Below are 18,862 nucleotides of genomic sequence, written 5' to 3' on the forward strand. Positions count from 1 at the left end.
ATATGGTTGATTATGTTCTATTAGACAGCCATTCTTAATTTTCTCAGAGAATTAATGTCATTAAAGTATTTGGCAATAAGTTTTTAGATGGGGCTGCGTCACAGAATCACAAAATGGTGGGGATTGGAAGGGACCTCTGAGGATCATTTAATCCGATCTCTGTGGTAATACAGTGCCACCCAGAGCAGGTTGCACAGGATCACAACATCCAGGTTGGTTTGGAATTTCTCCAGAGAGGGAGGCTTCCCAACCTCTCTGGGCAACCTGCTCCAGTGTTCTGGCACCCTCAAAGAAAGAAGTTTTTCCTCATGTTCAAATAAAGACAACTCCTGTGTCTTTGTGCCTGTTGCCCCTTGTCCTATCATTGGCCACCACTGAAAAGTCTGTCTTTATCCTCTTGACCTTTGTCCTTCAGATATTGATAGCACTGGGAGGATCCTCTCTCTGCTCTTCCCCAGTCTCAACAGCCCCAAGTCTCTCAGCTTTCCCTTGTCAGGGAGCTGCTCCAAGTCCCCTCACCATCTTTGTAGCCCTCAGTTGGATTCTCTTGAGTAGTTCCCTGTCTCTATTGCCCTGGGGAGCCCAGAACTGGACCCAGTACTCCAGATGTGGACTCACTAGGGCAGAATAGAGGGAGAGGAGATCCTCTCTTGACCTGCTGGCTGCACGCTTCTTAATGCACCTTCTTGGCCACAAGCGCACACTGCTGGCTCTTGGTGAACTACTTGTCCACCAGCACTCCCAGGTTCTTCTCTGTAGAACTGCTTTCCAGTAGGTCATCCCCCAACCTATACTGGTACAGGAGGATATTCCTCCCCAGCTGCAGGACTCTACACTTGCCCTTGTTGAACTTTATCAAGTTCCCTTCTGCCCAGCTCTCCAGCCTCTCCAGGTCTCTCTGAAATGGTGGCACATCTGTGTCAGCCACTCCTCCCAGCTCTGTCTCATATTACAGTTTTCTTTTGCAGTAAAGTTACACACTTAGGTATATGTTTTAATTGACTAGATGTAATACTCAGAATTCCAGTATAATAGCATCTCAAGAAACATCTCCAGACAATTCTGTTGAGTGTCTTGGGAGTCCTTCCCAAAACTCACAGTGTGTTAGAGATCTGTTTGTCCACAAAATGAGCTGTTGAGTAGAAAGGTGAAGTGAAGCTCAGCAGCACTACCCACTGCTCCAGCCCTGAGTGCAAATTACTTGGCTTGCTCGGAGTCTAGAGTCTGAGGCAGAACATCATTTCTTGCAGGAGGACAAGACATTGAGTTAATACACTTGTTCTTGCAAAATAAAAATGAGCTGGTGCTTAATGAGGGTTTGTTAGTGATAACATTTCAGAGTAATGAATGATAAATACTGTCTCAGTTTTGCTCTCAGCAGTGAAATCGAACTTCCAAGAAACACTGTCCTTGTCTGACTGGAAAAAAAAAAACTGTGTATAGGCAAAGCATCCATCTCATAACTCAATTCCAGAAGTCAATTCAGGGTTTAAACATAAAGTATTTCAAATAAATGAAAATCATTACATAGAAGGATGAGCTTCCACAAAGGAGCTTTGGAAATGGTGATCTCCATCCCTGGAGGTGTTTAAGCCCAGGCTGAATGAGTCTCTGGCCAGCCTGATCTAGTGTGAGGTGTCCCTGCCCATGGCAGGGGGGTTGGAACTAGATGATCCTTGTGGTCCCTTCCAACCCTGACTGATACTATGATACTATGGTCTTGTTTCATAAAAGGAATCTGTACTGCATGGAGTTTTGTTTGTTTGCCCTGAATTTCGAGTTCTGAGTGTCAGTAGGCATGAGTTTCTGCTTCTAGAGCTGACTTTGTACAATTTACCCTTTAACCCTGGATAATAAGCAGAAGTATCACAGGCTTTCAGGAGTGCTGGCACATTGAAAACAAAGGCAAAAAGAAGAGAAGTGGAAGAGTCATGTTCTGTTCATTCTGCTTTCCAACCACTCCTGTCCTCATTGAGATTACAGCGGTCACAGGAGGGAGTGTTGAGAGGAGGGAAAGATGACACCCACTCCTCAAACCCCCAGAAATTCCAGGACATCACTGGTGACTGCAGTGTGAAGTAGAAAACTGTAGAAAATTGAGCTTTTGTCACAGAAATGATATGCTGAAGTTCTTTTTTTTAACCCCAGTAAAGTTTATGCAATTGAGTTAATGTACCTCGAAGTTTTACACATAGACTCCTTTGTTAACCACGGTTTTGATTTGTTTTCAGCTGTGGGATTGGGATCTTGGTGCTTCCACATGACCCTGAAGTATGAAATGCAGGTGAGTATTGACAAGTAGCTGTGAATCATTTTCTGTATCTCCCTGTATGGTCATATTGCCATTTCTTGATGAGGTGAAGCTCATGTGAGATGAGTTAATCTACCTGAAGCACTGTACTTGAGTCCTGCTCTCAACAGGAGAGTAGTGCAGGTCTTGTTTCATTAGATATTTTCCACTGATAGATGCACAGGAATATAAACTTGCATCTAAAATGAGCTATAATCAATTGCTTACATTAGCAGAAGACACTTTATCCTTTGGGAAATCACACTTTTACTCAAGTTGTTATTTTAAAGTTCTTAGAGCTTTGGCTTAAAGGCAAGCAGTACAGACTAGAGTTGTTATTTATTGTATTCTTTTTGTCATCTTAATGTTTTCTATTTGATTTTCCATTTATCTAGATGTAGCTGTAGCATTAACACTGAAGTCAGGATCTTCTGAGTAGCAGTGGTTGAATCTTCCTCTCTCTCCCTCGTTCTTAAATGGAAGACATTCTGTATGCTGGACAGGCTTCAAGAGCTGGGGTTCTCCAGCCTGGAGAAAAGAAGGCTCTGGGGAGACCTTGTAGCAGCTTTCCAGTACCTGCAAGGGGGTCTACAAGAAAGCTAGGAAGGGACTTTTTACAATGGTTTGTAGTGGTACAGTGAAGAACTTTAAGATTGATGAGGGCAGATTTAGACTGGAGATTAAGAAATTATTTGCAGTGAGGGTGGTGAGACACTGAAACAGGTTGCCCAGGAAGGTCATGGATGCCCCCTTCCTGGAGGTGTTCAAGGCCAGGATTGATGAGGCCTTGAGTAGCGTCGGCTAGTAGAAGGGGTCCCTGCCCATGGCAGCAGGGTTGGAACTAGATGATCTTTTAAGGTCTCTTCCAATCTAAACTATTTTGTGAACCTAATAAATCACTGGTCCTAAGGACTTGGTCCTGGTATTTCCTGTTTTTCTAAAGGGACATGAGGAATCATAGAATCATTGAAGCTGGAAAAGACCTCAAAGATCATCAAGTCCAACCTTATACCCAACACCTTTATTCCCAGTAGACCACATCCCAAACTGCCACATCTACTTGTTTTTTGAACACCTTCAGGGATAGTGATTCCACCACCTCCCTGGGCAGCCTGTTCCAATGCCTGACCACTCTTTCAGTAAAAAAAGTTCTTCCTACTATCCAATCTAAACTTCCTCCTGGTGCAACTTGAGACCATTACTTCTTGTCTTGTCATTAATTACTTGGAGTCTTCTATTCTCCTGTTTTAGGCCTGAGAAAATAAAGGCATTTCATCTTTGAATTAAAGTCAAGGTGAAGTGGGATTCGGTTCAGAAGAAAGAAACCTCTATTTAAAAGTATGTACTGGAAGTCTGGGCTCCCACTACAGTCAGTGGAAACAAGCCAGCAGAGTTTAGAGAGCCAGTCAGCAGAACTGAATCATTCTCCAGGCTCCATTGCTAGTCTTAACTTGAATCATATTTATTCGTCTGAATATAGGTGTTTAGTGTCACCTTAGACCCTGTGAGTGCTCTTTCTGCCCTTCCTCTCCCATCCCACAAAGGTGCAGGTCTCTTAGACCCCCCTGTCACATCTCTCAGTTATGAGTGTGTGTGTTGGAGATGACAGAGCATCTCAGCTGGCGTTTAGGCATCTGTACTGAGGCAACTGGGTAGAGTCCTAGATTACTACTGTTCAGAATGGCATCTGAAACACTGCATATTTGTGCATGAAAGGTTAGTGTTTTGAACTGAATTCCAATCTCCATAATGCTCTGGTTTCTACCTCTGAGATGAGCTGAGGCCTGTCAGCCTCTATGGAGCGTACTGTTGTCACCATGTGAGAATCTTCAGTGCTTTTTTTGGCCTGAACCAGGTGTTTTCTAGATCCATTTTGCCACTCCCTCCCAACCTGAGGTGTGATTTACTGGTATTCACTTCTAAGTCTGCCTTTAATTTCCACCTTTTCCTCTCTCTTCCTTCAGCTGCCTGTTCCTAACCCTGCTAGTGTTTCAGATCCTCCTTTCCTACACTGATGCAGAGGTGAGCAAGGCCTCCCTGAAACCCAGCTCATTAAAGTGATCCAGGCTTAAAACATTCTTACATGGTTTTGTGGTTGTTTGAGTGCCTCTTTTAATCCAAGTCACTTTGATGCAACTTACCACATAGTTCTGGTGTTGCATCAGAGCAAATAAGGGGCCTATAAACTGTGGTGGGTAAAGGGTGGGCAGAAGCAGATGAGAAGGGAGCAGCAATGTCTTGCATCATCTTTCCAAGTGGTGTAAGAGACTTCGTGTGAGGCAGAGAAAGTACACTTCTTGTTTTGGCAGCCAAGTGAAATCTGCCAGTGGGCCATAATGACTCTGATTGTTAGCTCATGAATCACCAGAGAAGAAACGTTTCAAGCAGTAAATAATCTTTTCATGTGCACTTTATCTCTCGTTATCATTGAAAGGCTGCACTGATAACTGCTGGGAGAGATGACTTTTTTACATTTGTGTTGCAGTCTTAGCACTGTAAATGATCAATTCAGGTTGCTTAATGAGGAGAAATGGGAAAGCTCCGGGTCTTGAAAGCAGTTATTTAGAATCCTTTACAAGTCATCGCCCCCTTCTTTTCCTCTTACTCTTATGGGAATCAGCTGGACTGTGCATTCACAAATCCAGACAGGTTCTTCAACCTGTGAAATCAGCTCACTGAATCTCCTTCTCTCCAGGTTTCTTCGCTGGTCAGACATGTTCAGACATGCTGCTGACTGTATTTCAGGAACCATTAATCCCTTTGGATACAGAAGTTGTTGTCTCCTGCAAGCAAATTGTAACTAGGATATTCTGCGAGGCTTTTTGATATTACCATTATGTCCCTGTACTTCAGAGTATAATCAGCTATCTGCATTTGAAAATGTTGCTATACTGTATTTCTTATTCTTCCCCCTGATTTTGGTTTTTTTCTTTCTTTTATGAGGCCTTCAGTGACTCACCCTTAAAGGGCTGCTTGAATTAATCCTGCTGCTAATTCCCAGCAGACTTAGAAAAGTGCATCACTGAACCTAGGAGGATAGGCTGAGGAAACTGGGGTTGTTCAGCCTGGAGGAGAAAAGACTACAGAGGAGCCTTATAGCTGCTATCCAGTGCCTGAAGGGTTCCCAGAGGAAGGCTGGAAAGGGACTTTTCATAAGGGTGTTTTAGTGACAGGACAAGGAGGAATGGGAGTGTAGAGTTAGATTGGTTCTTAGGAAGAAGTTCTTCAGTACAAGGGTGGTGAGACACTGAAACAGGCTGCTCAGGGAGGTTGTGGATGCCCCTTTCTTGGAGGTGTTCAAGGTTATGTTGGGTGAGGAGGCCTTGTGCAGCTGAGTCTAGTTGAGAGTCCTCCCTGCCCATGGCGGGGAGGTTGGAGTAGATGATCTCATTGAGTCCCTTTCAACCTAAGCCATTCTGTTATTCTCTGAATAACTGTTAGGATAAAACTGAATTCAGTTTTGCTTGGTGTTTTGTTTTTGTTTTCCCCTCACAGCAACAATAAACTAATGTGACAAGAGGCCACCTAACATGCCTCTTAAGCTTCAGCTGCCATCTACATTCCTGGTATTTTGCTCTACCTGTTGCAGTCCCTGGCACTCTAAGGCACAGATTCGTAGGTTTAGACCTTTCGGTGTAAGGTTAGTTGTCTACTGGATCAGCTGTTGGAACAGGATCACCATGGTTCAGGCAAGCATGACAGCCTCACTCAAGAGAAGCAGTGGGAGTGTGGGTGAAGAAGCAAGACCTGCCCTTCCAGTGGCAGCCAGTCAGTAGGGCTGCGCAGCAGTATTGTGAAACATTTCCTGAAGTTTCTAGGACTGAAACCACAAAAAGGCAATAGCTCACAGTCAGGATAATGCATCTCTTTTCTTCCTTAAAGAACTAGATCCCTTTTTCCAATAGGAAATTTCAAAACTAGAAGAAAGTTCCTGCTTGTGCACTTTGAAACTTTTTTTCCCAAGCCATGCAGAATCAGCTGGCTTTGTAAAAGGGTTTGTGTAAGCTGTAAGAGCAAGGCTTTTAACTGAATGCTCTTCCTTAATTGCTCTTACTTAATTGCTTATTGGGTCCAAATAAAGGCAGTGGAGATGGTGGAGGGTCCAGAGAAAAGGTCATATGAAAAGCAGCTGAGGGAACTGGGGTTGTTTAGCCTGGAGAAAAGGAGGCTAAGGGGAGGCCTTCTTGCTCTCCACGAGTACCTGAAAGGAGGTTGGAGTGAGGTGGAGCTGATTTCTTCTCCCAAGTAACAAGTGATAGGATGAGAGGAAAAGGCCTCAAGTTGCCCAAGGGAATGGTTGGATTGGACATTAGAAGAAACTTCTTCACTGAAATGGTTATAAAATGCTGCAACAGGCTCCCCAGGGAGGTGGTTGAATCCCCATCCCTGAAGGTGCTTAAAATCCACAGAGAGGAGGTGGTCTGGGACACGGTTTTACACCAGACTTGGCAGAGTTAGGCAGTGGCGGGACTTCACGATCTTAAAGGTCTTTTCCAGCTGAAATGATTCTGTAATACTATGACATCCCTCATCATTCACAAAAACATGGTTGTGAACTTGTTAAGTACCCTGTGCCAGTAGCAGCAGTTTGGTTTCTGTAGGTGAACATCAACTGTCTGAGTGATGCTGGGGAAAGGATCAAAACCTTGATTGCTCTAGTTCTTGGTTTTGTTAGGGTGTCACAGTTCCAAGATAGCCACCTGTGATCATTTATTTAATGTACTGGAAATCAGAGGCAGTGGATCTTCGCTGATCCATTTGTCTGCTATTGGATTTCCATCATGTGCAGTCCTTCAGAGAATGCTTTGGGTTGGAAGGGACTTTTAAAGAGGTCCTAAGAGGAAGTAAGTTTAACTGTATTTTTATGAGCAGAAATTGGCTTTTGTTCTTTGATGAAAAAAAGTGTTAGAGGAAAATAATGTTATGATGATTATATTTTTTTTTCTTCTGATGATAAATGAGTAGCAATTTTGAGCTACCTCTCCTTGAAAAATCACCTTTCTTCTGATTAGTATTTTAATTTCATCTCCACTAAGGTGACAACCTCCTGGAGAAACAACTGGGTTTAGCTGTAATACACCAGCAGTGTGCCCAGCTGGCCAAGAAAGCCAATGGCATCCTGGCATGGATCAGGAATAGTGTGGCCAGCAGGAGCAGGGAAGTCATTCTGCCCCTATACTTCAGCACTGGTTAGGCCACACCTTGAGTACTGTGTGCAGCTCTGGGCTCCTCAATTCAAGAAAGATGTTGAGATGCTGGAAGGTGTCCAGAGAAGGGCAACAAAGCTGGGGAGGTGTCTGGAGCACAGCCCTGTGAGGAGAGGCTGAAGGAGCTGGGGTTGTTTAGCCTGGAGAAGAGGAGGCTCAGGGGAGACCTTATTGCTGTCTACAACTACCTGAAAGGAAGTTGTAGCCAGGTGGGGGTTGGTCTCTTCTCCCAGGAAACCTGTGCCAGAACAAAAGGACACAGTCTCAAGCTGCATCAGGGGAGGTTTAAGCTGGATGTTCGGAAGAAATTCTTCCCAGAAAGAGAGATTGGCCATTGGAATGTGCTGCCCAGGGAGGTGGTGGAGTCACCATCACTTGAGATTTTTAAGAAGAGCCTGGATGGGGTGCTTGGTGCCATGGTTTAGTTGATTAGATGGTGTTGGGTGATAGGTTGGACTGGATGATCTCGTAGGTCTTTTCCAACCTGGTTAATTCTGTTCCAACCTGGTTAATTCTGTATTCTAAATAAATAGCAATTTTGAGCTACCTGTCCTTGAAAAATCACCTGTCTTCTGATAAGTATTTCAATTTCATCTCCACTAAGGCGGCACCCTCCTAGAGAAATAACTGGGTTTAGCTGTAACACACCAATCCTCTCCTCAAGACGATAAAGACAGTAAAATCTTACAGGGCAGCAACAACTTAGAGGTGAAAGAAAACCCAAACACCAAGAAGCCTGCAACCCACAAACCAAAAAACAGCCCCTTACCTCTTTCTGAATTAAAAACACTGTAGGAAGTTTCCAAAATTAGTAAGTAAGCAAGCAAGGTACTTCATAAATTTCTATTTTATGTTATGGGGCAAAAAAAAGGCCGAACTTCATTTTCTCTCTGAAGTTTGTGCAGAAGAAAATGCTCCTGGTTGTAGTGACCTGGCTATAAATGGGGTGATTTTAGTCAGCCTGAATTACAAGACTAATTCTTACACATTTCAAGAGGTATCAAGAGTGAAAATGGCATCATTTTGTCAAGGTGGGGGCTTTTTATCAAACAGAAGGTTTAAGAACTGGGATGTTTAACCATAGACAGGTCCTCCAAGTACCAGAGAAGTGCAGGGAGATGGACACCAGAAAATGTAATCTTTATTTCATTCCCATCAGCCTGCATCTCGCTTCCCTATATAAACTGGCTGCATTGTCAGTTTCTGCCCTTTTTTCTCTCTCTCTCTGCTCCCAGCCAGACCTTTTCTCTTGTGGGGGAGGTTTGCAGCCTGTCTTAGCCTTGGCAGAGCTAATGTTTTCTGTGCAATTCAGGCCTATGCATGGGGATATAGGGAGGTATGGGGTGGGGGGTATTGTGGCCTGGGATTGAGGCCTGGTTGGGGAGGTTTTGGAAGATGTTGGCCTAGTGAAGTTTTCACAGTGTCACAGTACACTTGAGGTTGGAAGGGACCTCAAGAGATCAGGGAGTCCAACTCCCCTGTCAAAGCAGGATCACCTAGGGCAGTCCACACAGGAATGCATCCAGGTGGGTTTGGAAAGCCTCCAGAGAAGGACGCTCCACAACCTCTCTGGGCAGCCCGCTCCAGGGCTCTGGCACCCTCACTGTAAAGAAGTTTCTCCTCATGATGAGGTGAAACCTTCTGTGCTCAAGTTTGTATCCATTGTTCCTTATTACTGTGCACCACCCAAAAGAGCTTGAACCCCTCCACTTGACACCCACCCCTCAGATATTGATAGACATTGATCAGATCCCCTCTCAGTCTTCTCTTCCCCAGATTTAATAGCCCCAGGGATCTCAGTCTCTTTTCATAAGGAAGATGCTAAAGTCCACTAATCATCCTTGTGTCTCTCTGTTGGATTCTCTCCAGTAGATGTTAAAGCCCAGGTTGGAGAGACCTGGGCTGAGGCTGAATTTAAACGTTGTGTATTTTGGTATGGTTTTGTACTGTTGTGTATAGTTGTGAATAGTACTTCCATTTAAATTTCCAGTTCTTTCCAATCCTGTGTGGAGCATTTTCTTTTATTCCTTTGGGGAGGGGTAAAAGAGTTTCTGTCTGTTCTAAAACTAAAAGGTTCAGAGTAATAAGCTTATCAATGCAGCAAGCTTTCAGGGCTTGAACAGGACCTGACACAGCTGCATTCTGAAGCACAGCCATGAAGGTGAATATCCAAATCACTCCAAAACTCCTCTTCCCTTAAGACTTCTCTCTCTTTAATTAACTTCCACAAGCATGCAAGTTAAAAGTCATTTTCATGTTTTGATGTCTCTGCTTTTTGTAGCTGTTGGATGAGCTGCCAATGATATACAGTTGTTGTGTGTTTGTCTACTGCCTGTAAGTATTTGTTCAATTCTCTTTTTTCTCTGGATATTTGTATGAAATACTATCTTTTGAAATGCCAAATCTGTGAAGCCCAATCTAGTGTATCCGGAGGGTAGTGGAACACTGGAACAGGTTGCCCAGAGAGGTGACTGGGGCCCCATCCCTGAAGATATTCAAGGTGAGGCTCAACAACCTGATCTAGTTGAGGATGTCCCTGCTGACTGCAGAGGGGGTTGGAGGTCCCTTCCAACCCAGACCATACTATGGTATAGTGAGGCTACAGATTTCAGTGAGATCTCAGTTTTACTGGCAGCACAGGGTTATGACTTGGTCATTAGGAAAAAACTAGGACTATCGTCAGACTAGTGTTCTAATTTAGAGATCATAGAATCATAGAATCAATAAGGCTGGAAAAGACCTCAAAGATCATCAAGTCCAACCTGTCACCGCAGACCTCATGACTACTAAACCATGACACCAAGTGCCAAGTCCAGTCCCCTCTTGAATACCTCCAGGGACAGTGACTCCACCACCTCCCTAGGCAGCACATTCCAATGACGAATGACTCTCTCAGTGAAGAACTTTCTCCTCACCTCAAGCCTGAACCTCCCCTGGTGCAGCTTGAGACTGCGTCCTCTTGTTCTGGTGTTGGTTGCCTGGGAGAAGAGACCAACCCCCTCCTGGCTACAACCATAGTGTTTGTTTTGCAGGGAAAAAAAAAACCAACCCCAAAACCTCTTGTTAAAGACTTTGTGTAGTGTACAAACAGCTCAGTCTTACTTGGTGTGTAAACAGCAGACATCATAAAATCAACTGCAGTTATGCCTACAAAATTAGCAACATTCTCATTTATCTGAGCTGTATTTCAATGATGTTGTCTGACTCCAAATGCAAATTTCATATTTCTGTTGAATCTGCTTTCCACTCATCTGGAAAATTAAAGAAAAAGAAAAATAAATAAACATTTTAATAAAGAACTGAGTGCATATTTTATAGAGAGTGTCTTGGAACACACATGATAGCTTAATGCCATGCCAGGATGTTTTCTTCCATTTCATTTTGGAGGCCATGTAGCATTTGGCAACTGTAAAGATCCCGGATCATGTTGCCCGTAGCCTCATCCAGCCTGGCCTTAAAAGCATCCAAGGATGAGGTTTCCACCATCTCTTTGGGCAACCTGTTCCAGTGTCTCACCACCCTCATGGGGAAGAACTTCTTCCTAAATCAACTTGTTGCAGACAAAAATGTCTCTTTTTCCTTTCAGACTTATCAATTAGCCATTACAAATTGGAATATCTTTGAGGCTTACTGATAGCTTGCAATGGGGATGGGATGTTGAAGGACTAAAGCCACCTCTGTGGTAATTGCTATCAGTATGTGGTGCATACATTTGTGCAAACTCTGGACCAGAGTCTGAATGCTTCTGATAGTGGAAATATTTCCATTGCAGATCCCTATCTCTTTGAAATTACCTTTGCATTTCTTCTGTCTGATTTGAATGTGATTGGGGAAAAGGATGAGAAATAGCTATTAAAAAAAAATCTGTTAGGGGAAAAAAGAAAGAAAAGAATAATCCTGCTCACTTTGTGCAGTGGTTAACGTATTATCTTGAAGGGTTTTTTTGCTGCATTTCTAGCTCTGATAAGATTCTGTGTATGTATGCTTGGCAGTAATTAAAATGTTCTGAGGAATGAGCTAATGTTTGGTTTACAAGGACTTTAATAACTATTTTGGTTTTCTGGAAGGTAGGTAGTGGGGTGGTTCTGCAGGACATTCCCTTACACATCATTCAGTCCTCCTGACTCTCAAGCTGTGTAATCACCTTGGCAAAGCCATTTTGCAATGGAGCACTTGGAGCTGCCTGGTAGATTTTGGTTTTTACTTATTTTTTTTAACCCTTATATTCCTGCATATTTGTAATTTGTTCCCTTTTATTCCTCCACCAGAATGTTTGTTCCCAAAAGCTTGTAATTAAATGTAGAGTTAGAGAATCACAGAATTGTAGGGGTTGGAAGGGACCTCTGAAGATTGAGTTAAACCTCATTACCAAAACAGGATCAGCTAGGGCAGGTCGCTCAGCAGCACATCCAGATGGGTCTTGAAAGTCTCCAGAGGAGACTCCACAACCTCTCTGGGCAGTCTGCTCCAGTGCTCCATCACCCTTACAGTAAAGAAGTTTTTCCTCATGTTGAGGTGGAACTTCTTGTGTTCCAGTTTGTATCCACGCACTGTCCATTGCCCTATCACAGAACACCACTGCAAAGAGACTGGCCCCTTCTTCTTGACACCCACACCTTCAGATACTTATTAATAAGATGGTTGGTCTTGTCCCTGGAGGTGTTCAATAAGCATGTGGACATGGCACTTTGGGACATGCTTTAATGGCCACAGTGGTCTTAGGTTGATGGTTGGACTTGATGATCTCGGAGGTCTTTTCTGACTGAAACCATTCTGTGATTCTATGAAATAAACTGCCTAGGTGTCACTTGAAGTTACAGAGACAATTTCTCTAGCCCTGATGATACTTTTTTCCTTCTCAAAGTTCATTTTTGTTGAGGTTTTTGGCCTTTTTTTTTTTTTTCCCTGGTGGAGAAATGGTCTGGGGTGTGCCTGGGTAATTCCATCCCAACTGTGACTGAAGTATAGTGTAGGGAGTGAAGCTCATTTTAATTAGTTGTTTTACATACTGGGAGCAATTAGCTGGTTTTGCTTTCCACTTCTACCAGTACTCAATCTAGCAAATTTACTGCACTGTGACTGTACTAAAGCCATAAACAATCTGCAGTTCCCCAGATCACTGTTTTGTGAGGCAGTCCCTTTCCCACGCTGCCTTTAGCTCACAGATGTGGTGGGCTTTTGGCAGCTGCAGTGCATTTTAAACTCATTTCTAATTTGCCATCCATTATCACCTCCTGAAACCACTTCTGCTTCTCAAACTCTTCCCACCAACTGGGTTTTTCCTGTATATTTTTTTTTTGTATATACATGAGCTTATTGGGGAGGTGGGGGTTTTTTTTTGCAGTAGATGAAAAAAAAAAGCCCAACAGTTATCTGTAAAAGTCTGAATTGTCATCTGAAAATTAAAACTTTTGAAGGGCCTAGGGCTCATTTAGATCAATTTTCTTACCAATTTGGGGATAATATACCTTGAAAAAATGCATCCTTTTGTATGGTAAGTGCTGAATGTTATCACTCTCCTTTATCTTCTGTTCCAGGTATGAATGTTTCAAGTACAAGAACACAGTCAATTATCCACTGCTCTTCTTGTTAATAACATACAGCTTCGTAGTCAGCATAGTAAGTAACTTCCTCTAATGTGCCATTTTCACCTGTAGGTTGTTTTTCCTTGCTAGTAAAGGAAGAGTCAAGAAGGAGCAATTATTATTCTGTTGGGAAAAATTATATGCTAGCCAAAGAGAATCCTGAAACAGTATCAGGGTATCACTAAGGTTGGAAGAGACCTCAAAGATCATCAAGTCCAACCTGTCACCACAGACCTCATGACTAGACCATGGCACCAAGTGCCACGTCCAATCCCCTCTTGAACCCCTCCATGGATGGTGACTCCACCACCTCCCTGGGCAGCGCATTCCAATGGCGAATGACACTCTCAGTGAAGAACTTTCACCTCACCTAGAGCCTAAACTTCCCCTGGTGCAGCTTGAGACTGTGTCCTCTTGTTCTGGTGCTGGTTGCCTGGGAGAAGAGACCAACCCCCTCCTGGCTACAACCACCTTTCAGGTAGTTCTAGAGAGTAATGAGGTCTCCCCTGAGCCTCCTCCAGGCTAAACAATCCCAGCTCCCTCAGCCTCTCCTCATAGGGCTGTGCTCAAGGCCTCTCACCAGCCTTGTTGCCCTTCTCTGGACACATTCAAGTGTCTCAATGTCCTTCTTAAACTGAAGGGCCCAGAACTGGACACAGGACTCAAGGTGTGGCCTAACCAATGCAGAGTACAGGGGCACAATGACTTCCCTGCTCCTGCTGGCCACACTATTCCTAATGCAGGCCAGGATGCCGTTGGCCTTCTTGTCCACCTGGGCAACCTTTCTATCTAAAGCACTGTGTAGAATAAATGAAGAAGAGAAGCTCTAAGAGGCATATGAGAAAAACAATCACCATGGACTTATTACGGCACCTTGGATAAAAGCTGCATTCCTCATCTCCCCTGGCTTGAATTCATCTGCAGAAATCAGAATAGTTGTGTTCAACAGGCTGCAGACAGTGAGCTCTGCCACCCAGTCCAGGATACTGACTGGAGTTCTAAAACAACAGCCAGGATGAGCTGCTAAAAAAAATTTAAAGGAGTTTTTCCTGTGTCATGGTGAACTTGATTCTCTTTCTCAGTGTGCTCCTTTTATGAATAAAATGAGTCAACCACAGGTGGAAGCTCCTTCATGATTTTGGTTGATAATCCTTTCTTAGAAATATTAGAGGTCATTTTTTGCTTTTAAAATACTTGCCTGTTCTGGGCCTCCTGCAGGTTTTTACACTTGTGCCACCTTATCCTTACATCCTCCTCCCCTTCTCTATTTGAAAGCAGCAATTCAATGCACTGCATTAACGACAGGAGGAGCCAGCAGCTTTTGGTGACCTGAATAGAGATGTTAATGCCTTCTCCAAAATATTGATAACAGCAAATCAAAGCAGAGTACACTTGCTTCTTGTAACGCAGATTGAGAATGGGGCTGGGTAATTCCTGCATCTTAATTGGTTTGTTGGTGATGCAGCTCTCTTTAAACAAGGAGATTCTACATGTTAATGTCTCAATTCGTGCCTCTTAATTGAAAATAATTCCACAGTTAAAACCTCAGGTTTTGCCAGAGGAAACTTCAGGTCTTTAATCAACCTTTAATGGTGCATGGGCAGACAACTTCATTCTGACAGAACGAGTCTTGGCAGTAGTTAGATGAATAATGTTGCAATTGTTCTCTGTTGCAAATTATTTCTCCCTTTTCTTTTTAATCTTCCCAGGTTTACTTGAATTTGAAGGAACCTGTATTCCATCAGGTAAGTCTTGCTCTGTTGGAGAAGCTGATCTTGGTTTTAAACTGTGCTGCTGCTTTAGGGGGCCGCTAAGTGATGGTAGGGCCTTGAGCAACCAGGTCTAGTGCGAGGTGGCCCTGCCCATGGCAGTGGGGTTGGAACTTGATGATCAAAGAATCACAGAAAACATCCAACTGGAAGAGACTTAAAGATCATCCAGTCCAACCTTCGACCCAGCACTGAAGGTTCAACATTAAACCCTAAGCACCAAGTCCACAGGCTGCTTAAACACCTGCAGGGATGGTGATTCCACCACAGTATCACCAAGGTTGGAAGAGACCTCAAAGATCATCAAGTCCAACCTGTCACCACAGACCTCATGACTAGACTATGGCACCAAGTGCCACATCCAGTCCCCTCTTGAACCCCTCCATGGATGGTGACTCCACCACCTCCCTGGGCAGCACATTCCAATGACGAATGACTCTCTCAGTGAAGACCTTTCTCCTCACCTCCAGCCTAAACTTCCCCTGGTGCAGTTTGAGACTGTGTCTTCTTGTTCTGGTGCTGGTTGCCTGGGAGAAGAGACCAATCCCCTGCTGGCTACAACCACCCTTCAAGTGTAGACAGCAATAAGGTTTCTCCTGAGCCTCCTCTTCTCCAGGCTAAACCACCCCAGCTCCCTCAGCCTCTCCTTGTAGGGCTTGTGCTTGAAGCCTCTCCCCTGCCTTGTTGCCCTTCTCTGGACACATTCAAGTTTCTTAATGTCCTTCTTAAATTGAGGGGCCCAGAATTGGACACAGTACTCAAGGTGTGGCCTAACCAATGCAGAGTACAGGGGCAGAATGACTTCCCTGCTCCTGCTGGCCACATTATTCTTGATGCATGCCAGGATGCCATTGGCCTTCTTGGCCACTTGAGCACACTGCTGGCACCACTGCCCTGGGCAGACCATTGCAATGTTTGATAACTCTCTCTATGAAGAAGTATTTCCTAATACCCAGCCTGACCCTCCCCTGGTGCAGCTTGAAACCATTTCCTCTAATTCTGTTGCTTGCCACCAAGGAGAAGTGGCTGCCTCTTTCTCACTCTGATGTCCCTTCCGGGAGTTGTGGAGAGCAATGAGGTGTCCTCTCAGGTGATCTTCAAGGTTCCTGCCAGCCCAAACCATTCTGTGATGTTTGACAGGGTTTTACATGCAGAAGGAAAATGGAAGTCAAGCATACTTTGCCTTTTGCCTTTAAGCAGTGTTGCTTCCTGTCATCTTGCTGTATTCTTACTTGGTGACCTACAAACCCAGGATGGTTTATCGCATGTTGCCTTTTACCATTTGGCCTAATACTTCACATGGGTTTCATCAGTAACAAGGTGACAAGAGCTATGATTCTATTCCCTGCCCATGGCAGAGTGGTTGGAACTAGATGATCCTTGAGGTCCCTTCCAACCCTAACGATACTATGATTCTAAGAGCAGATCTAGATGGTATATTAGGAACGAGTTCTGCACAGGCAACCAGCACCAGAACAAGAGGACACAGTCTCAAGCTGCACCAGGGGAAGTTTAAGCTCAAGGTGAGGAGAAAGTTCTTCACTGAGAGAGTCGTTCATCATTGGAATGTGCTGCCCAGGGAGGTGGTGGAGTCATTGTCCCTGGAGGTGTTCAAGAGGGGACTGGACATGCCACTTGGTGCCATGGTCTAGTCATGAGGTCTGTGTTGATAGGTTGGACTTGATGATCCTCAAGGTCTCTTCCAACCTTAGTTATACTGTGATACTGTGAGGGTAGGGGAGCACTGGACCAGGTTGCCCAGAGAGGTAATTGTGGCCCCATCCCTGAAGGTATTCAAGGTGAGTCTCAACAGGGCTCTGAACAAACTGATGTAGTTGAGGATGCCCCTGCTGACTACAGAGGAGATTGGACTAGATGACCTTTGGAAGTCCTTTTCAACCCAGACCATTCTATGATTCTATGACCCTCCCTATGGGCTACAGTATGTGTGAAAGGAAGGGCTTAATGAATCTTTGTCCCCTTCTGTCCATTAGCAGCTGCTGTGAAACAATGACCCAACATCACAGCATGGCTGGGTGACAGTTCCACATTCTTCTCTCCACTATGTCTTACAATATTTTTTTTAACTGCTCAGTTTTACTGTGTGCAAATTCAAGCTGAGTTCAGACACCAAATGTCTTCCAGGGCTACATAGCAGGCTGGTTGCTATGGTCCCACAGGTTTAATGGAATATTTGATCCAAGTAGCCCAGGACTATTAATATGCATCAACTGCCTGTGTGGATAGGACTTCTATTACTTGCTTCTTCACAGGAGGTTAGAAATCATGCTCCTTTATGTATGCCTTGAGTAGTTTCCCCTCATTTATGATTTTTTGATTAGAGATAACAGCTGAAAAATTGCCAAGCAAAAGCACTGAGCTCTTTGCAGGAGCAGAGCTTTAAAGCCTTCATTTGTGAAACTGGCAGTGCCATCGCTTGTCAAAATGTGCCTGCTGCATCAGCAGCTCTAAAAATGATTCCTGATTCCTGATGGTGGATTAATGAAGCTCTCATGAATGAAATAAAATCCCAGCTGCTCCAAATAATCTCTCCTAGAAACACAAATTGTTCACTCTACCTGTAGAAAAAAAGAGAAACTTGCAGGAGTTTTCTGATCATGTTAAGTATTGCATCCAGTTCTGGGCTCCCCAGTTCAAGAGGGACAGGGACCTACTGGAATCCAGTGGAGGGTTGTGAGGATGATGAAGGGACTGGAGTCTTCTTGTGAAGAGAAGCTGAGAGCCCTGGGGCTATTTAGTCTGGAGAGAAGACTGAGAAGGGATCTAATAAATGTCTATAAATATCTGAGGGCTGGGTGTCAAGAAGGATGGAACAGCCTCTGCTCACTTGTGCCCTGTTATAGGACAAGGGAAAATGGATGTAAACTACAGCACAGGAAGTTCCACCTCAACAGGAGGAAGCACCTTCTTTACTGTGAGGATCACCAAGCACTGGAACAGGCTGCCCAGAGAAGTTGTGGAGTCTCCTTCTCTGGAGACTTTCAAAGCCAACCTGGATCTGTTCCTGTGTGAACTGTCCTGTTCCTGTCCTGATCCTGTGCACTGGATTCTATGATCCTGCTCTGGCAGGGGGGTTGGACTTGAAGATCTCCAGAGATCCCTTCCAACTCCTAACATGCTGTGATACTGTAAGAAAAACAAACAAAAATCAATTATTTTCTTTTTTCCCCTACTTACATTGCTGGCTGGGGTGAAAGAAGCAAATTTTTATGCTTCTACTGAGCTGGTTGTAACTGGTTCTGGATGAAGTGACTTCAAGTAGTTTTATTAACAACAGTGGCAGGATTTAGTGCTGATATTGGGCTTTTGTTTCTTGAATCGATCATCTGCTCAACCCACATTTACTGCAATAAATATATCACAGCTCCACCATATTCCAGTTGGATACCTCAACAAAGGTATTGTCTCATGTCACAAATCTAAGGCAAGAGATGTTAGGAATTCTTTGGAAATAGGGAAACTTTAAGCTGTTGCCCCAGACTTTTAATTAGTTTTTTTTGCATCTGGTTTCTCTCAGATTCAAAATACAAATTCCCTGTTGTAATTTATACATGAGGAATCAATGTAGAAGAGATTTAAAGCCATGGAAGTGCTGGGCTTTTTACAACAGCTCCTTCCAAATTGATCTTTATGGAGAACACAATAGCTGTTGCCAAATTCCAGGCAAGTTCTGCACTCATTTTTTTCACCATCATTGCCAAGTGTGTTGTAAATCCAGAGGGAGCATTTCCCTGCCTGCATAGCTAAGCAAGACTCTTCTCTTAATATTTGTCCTTGATTTTAGAGTGCACCAAAACAAACCTCTCCTCAACATAATTCCAGGAAGCATTTTTCCAACTGAATGGATTGCACAGACTTGAAGTCAAGCTAGGTACACTCATGCAGTCGTGATTTAAATCACATTCTTGATCCTTAACAGTGTTCAAAAGTAGCATTGGGACATCAAGTAGCATTTGATTCCTCTAGGTATTTGTCTGTGATCATTCTCAT

The 18,862-nt window shown here is 43.9% G+C and overlaps 1 protein-coding gene across 1 annotated transcript in view; it reads left to right on the forward strand.

The window, feature by feature from the left end:
- The window catches only part of ACER3 (alkaline ceramidase 3), a 90,020-nt gene that overhangs the window by 44,479 nt on the left and 26,679 nt on the right, over positions 1–18,862 (forward strand). The window contains exons 3-6 of the mRNA XM_068139583.1: positions 2,232–2,284; positions 9,779–9,831; positions 13,035–13,116; positions 14,792–14,827. Of these exons, the coding sequence (XP_067995684.1) occupies positions 2,232–2,284; positions 9,779–9,831; positions 13,035–13,116; positions 14,792–14,827 (224 nt within the window). The remainder of the gene's footprint in view (positions 1–2,231; positions 2,285–9,778; positions 9,832–13,034; positions 13,117–14,791; positions 14,828–18,862) is intronic.

The sequence above is a fragment of the Melanerpes formicivorus genome, unplaced genomic scaffold (assembly GCF_026170545.1).
Source record: "Melanerpes formicivorus ecotype bairdi unplaced genomic scaffold, bMelFor1.0.p_v2 SCAF_1, whole genome shotgun sequence".
Classification (NCBI taxonomy): Eukaryota; Metazoa; Chordata; class Aves; order Piciformes; family Picidae; genus Melanerpes; species Melanerpes formicivorus.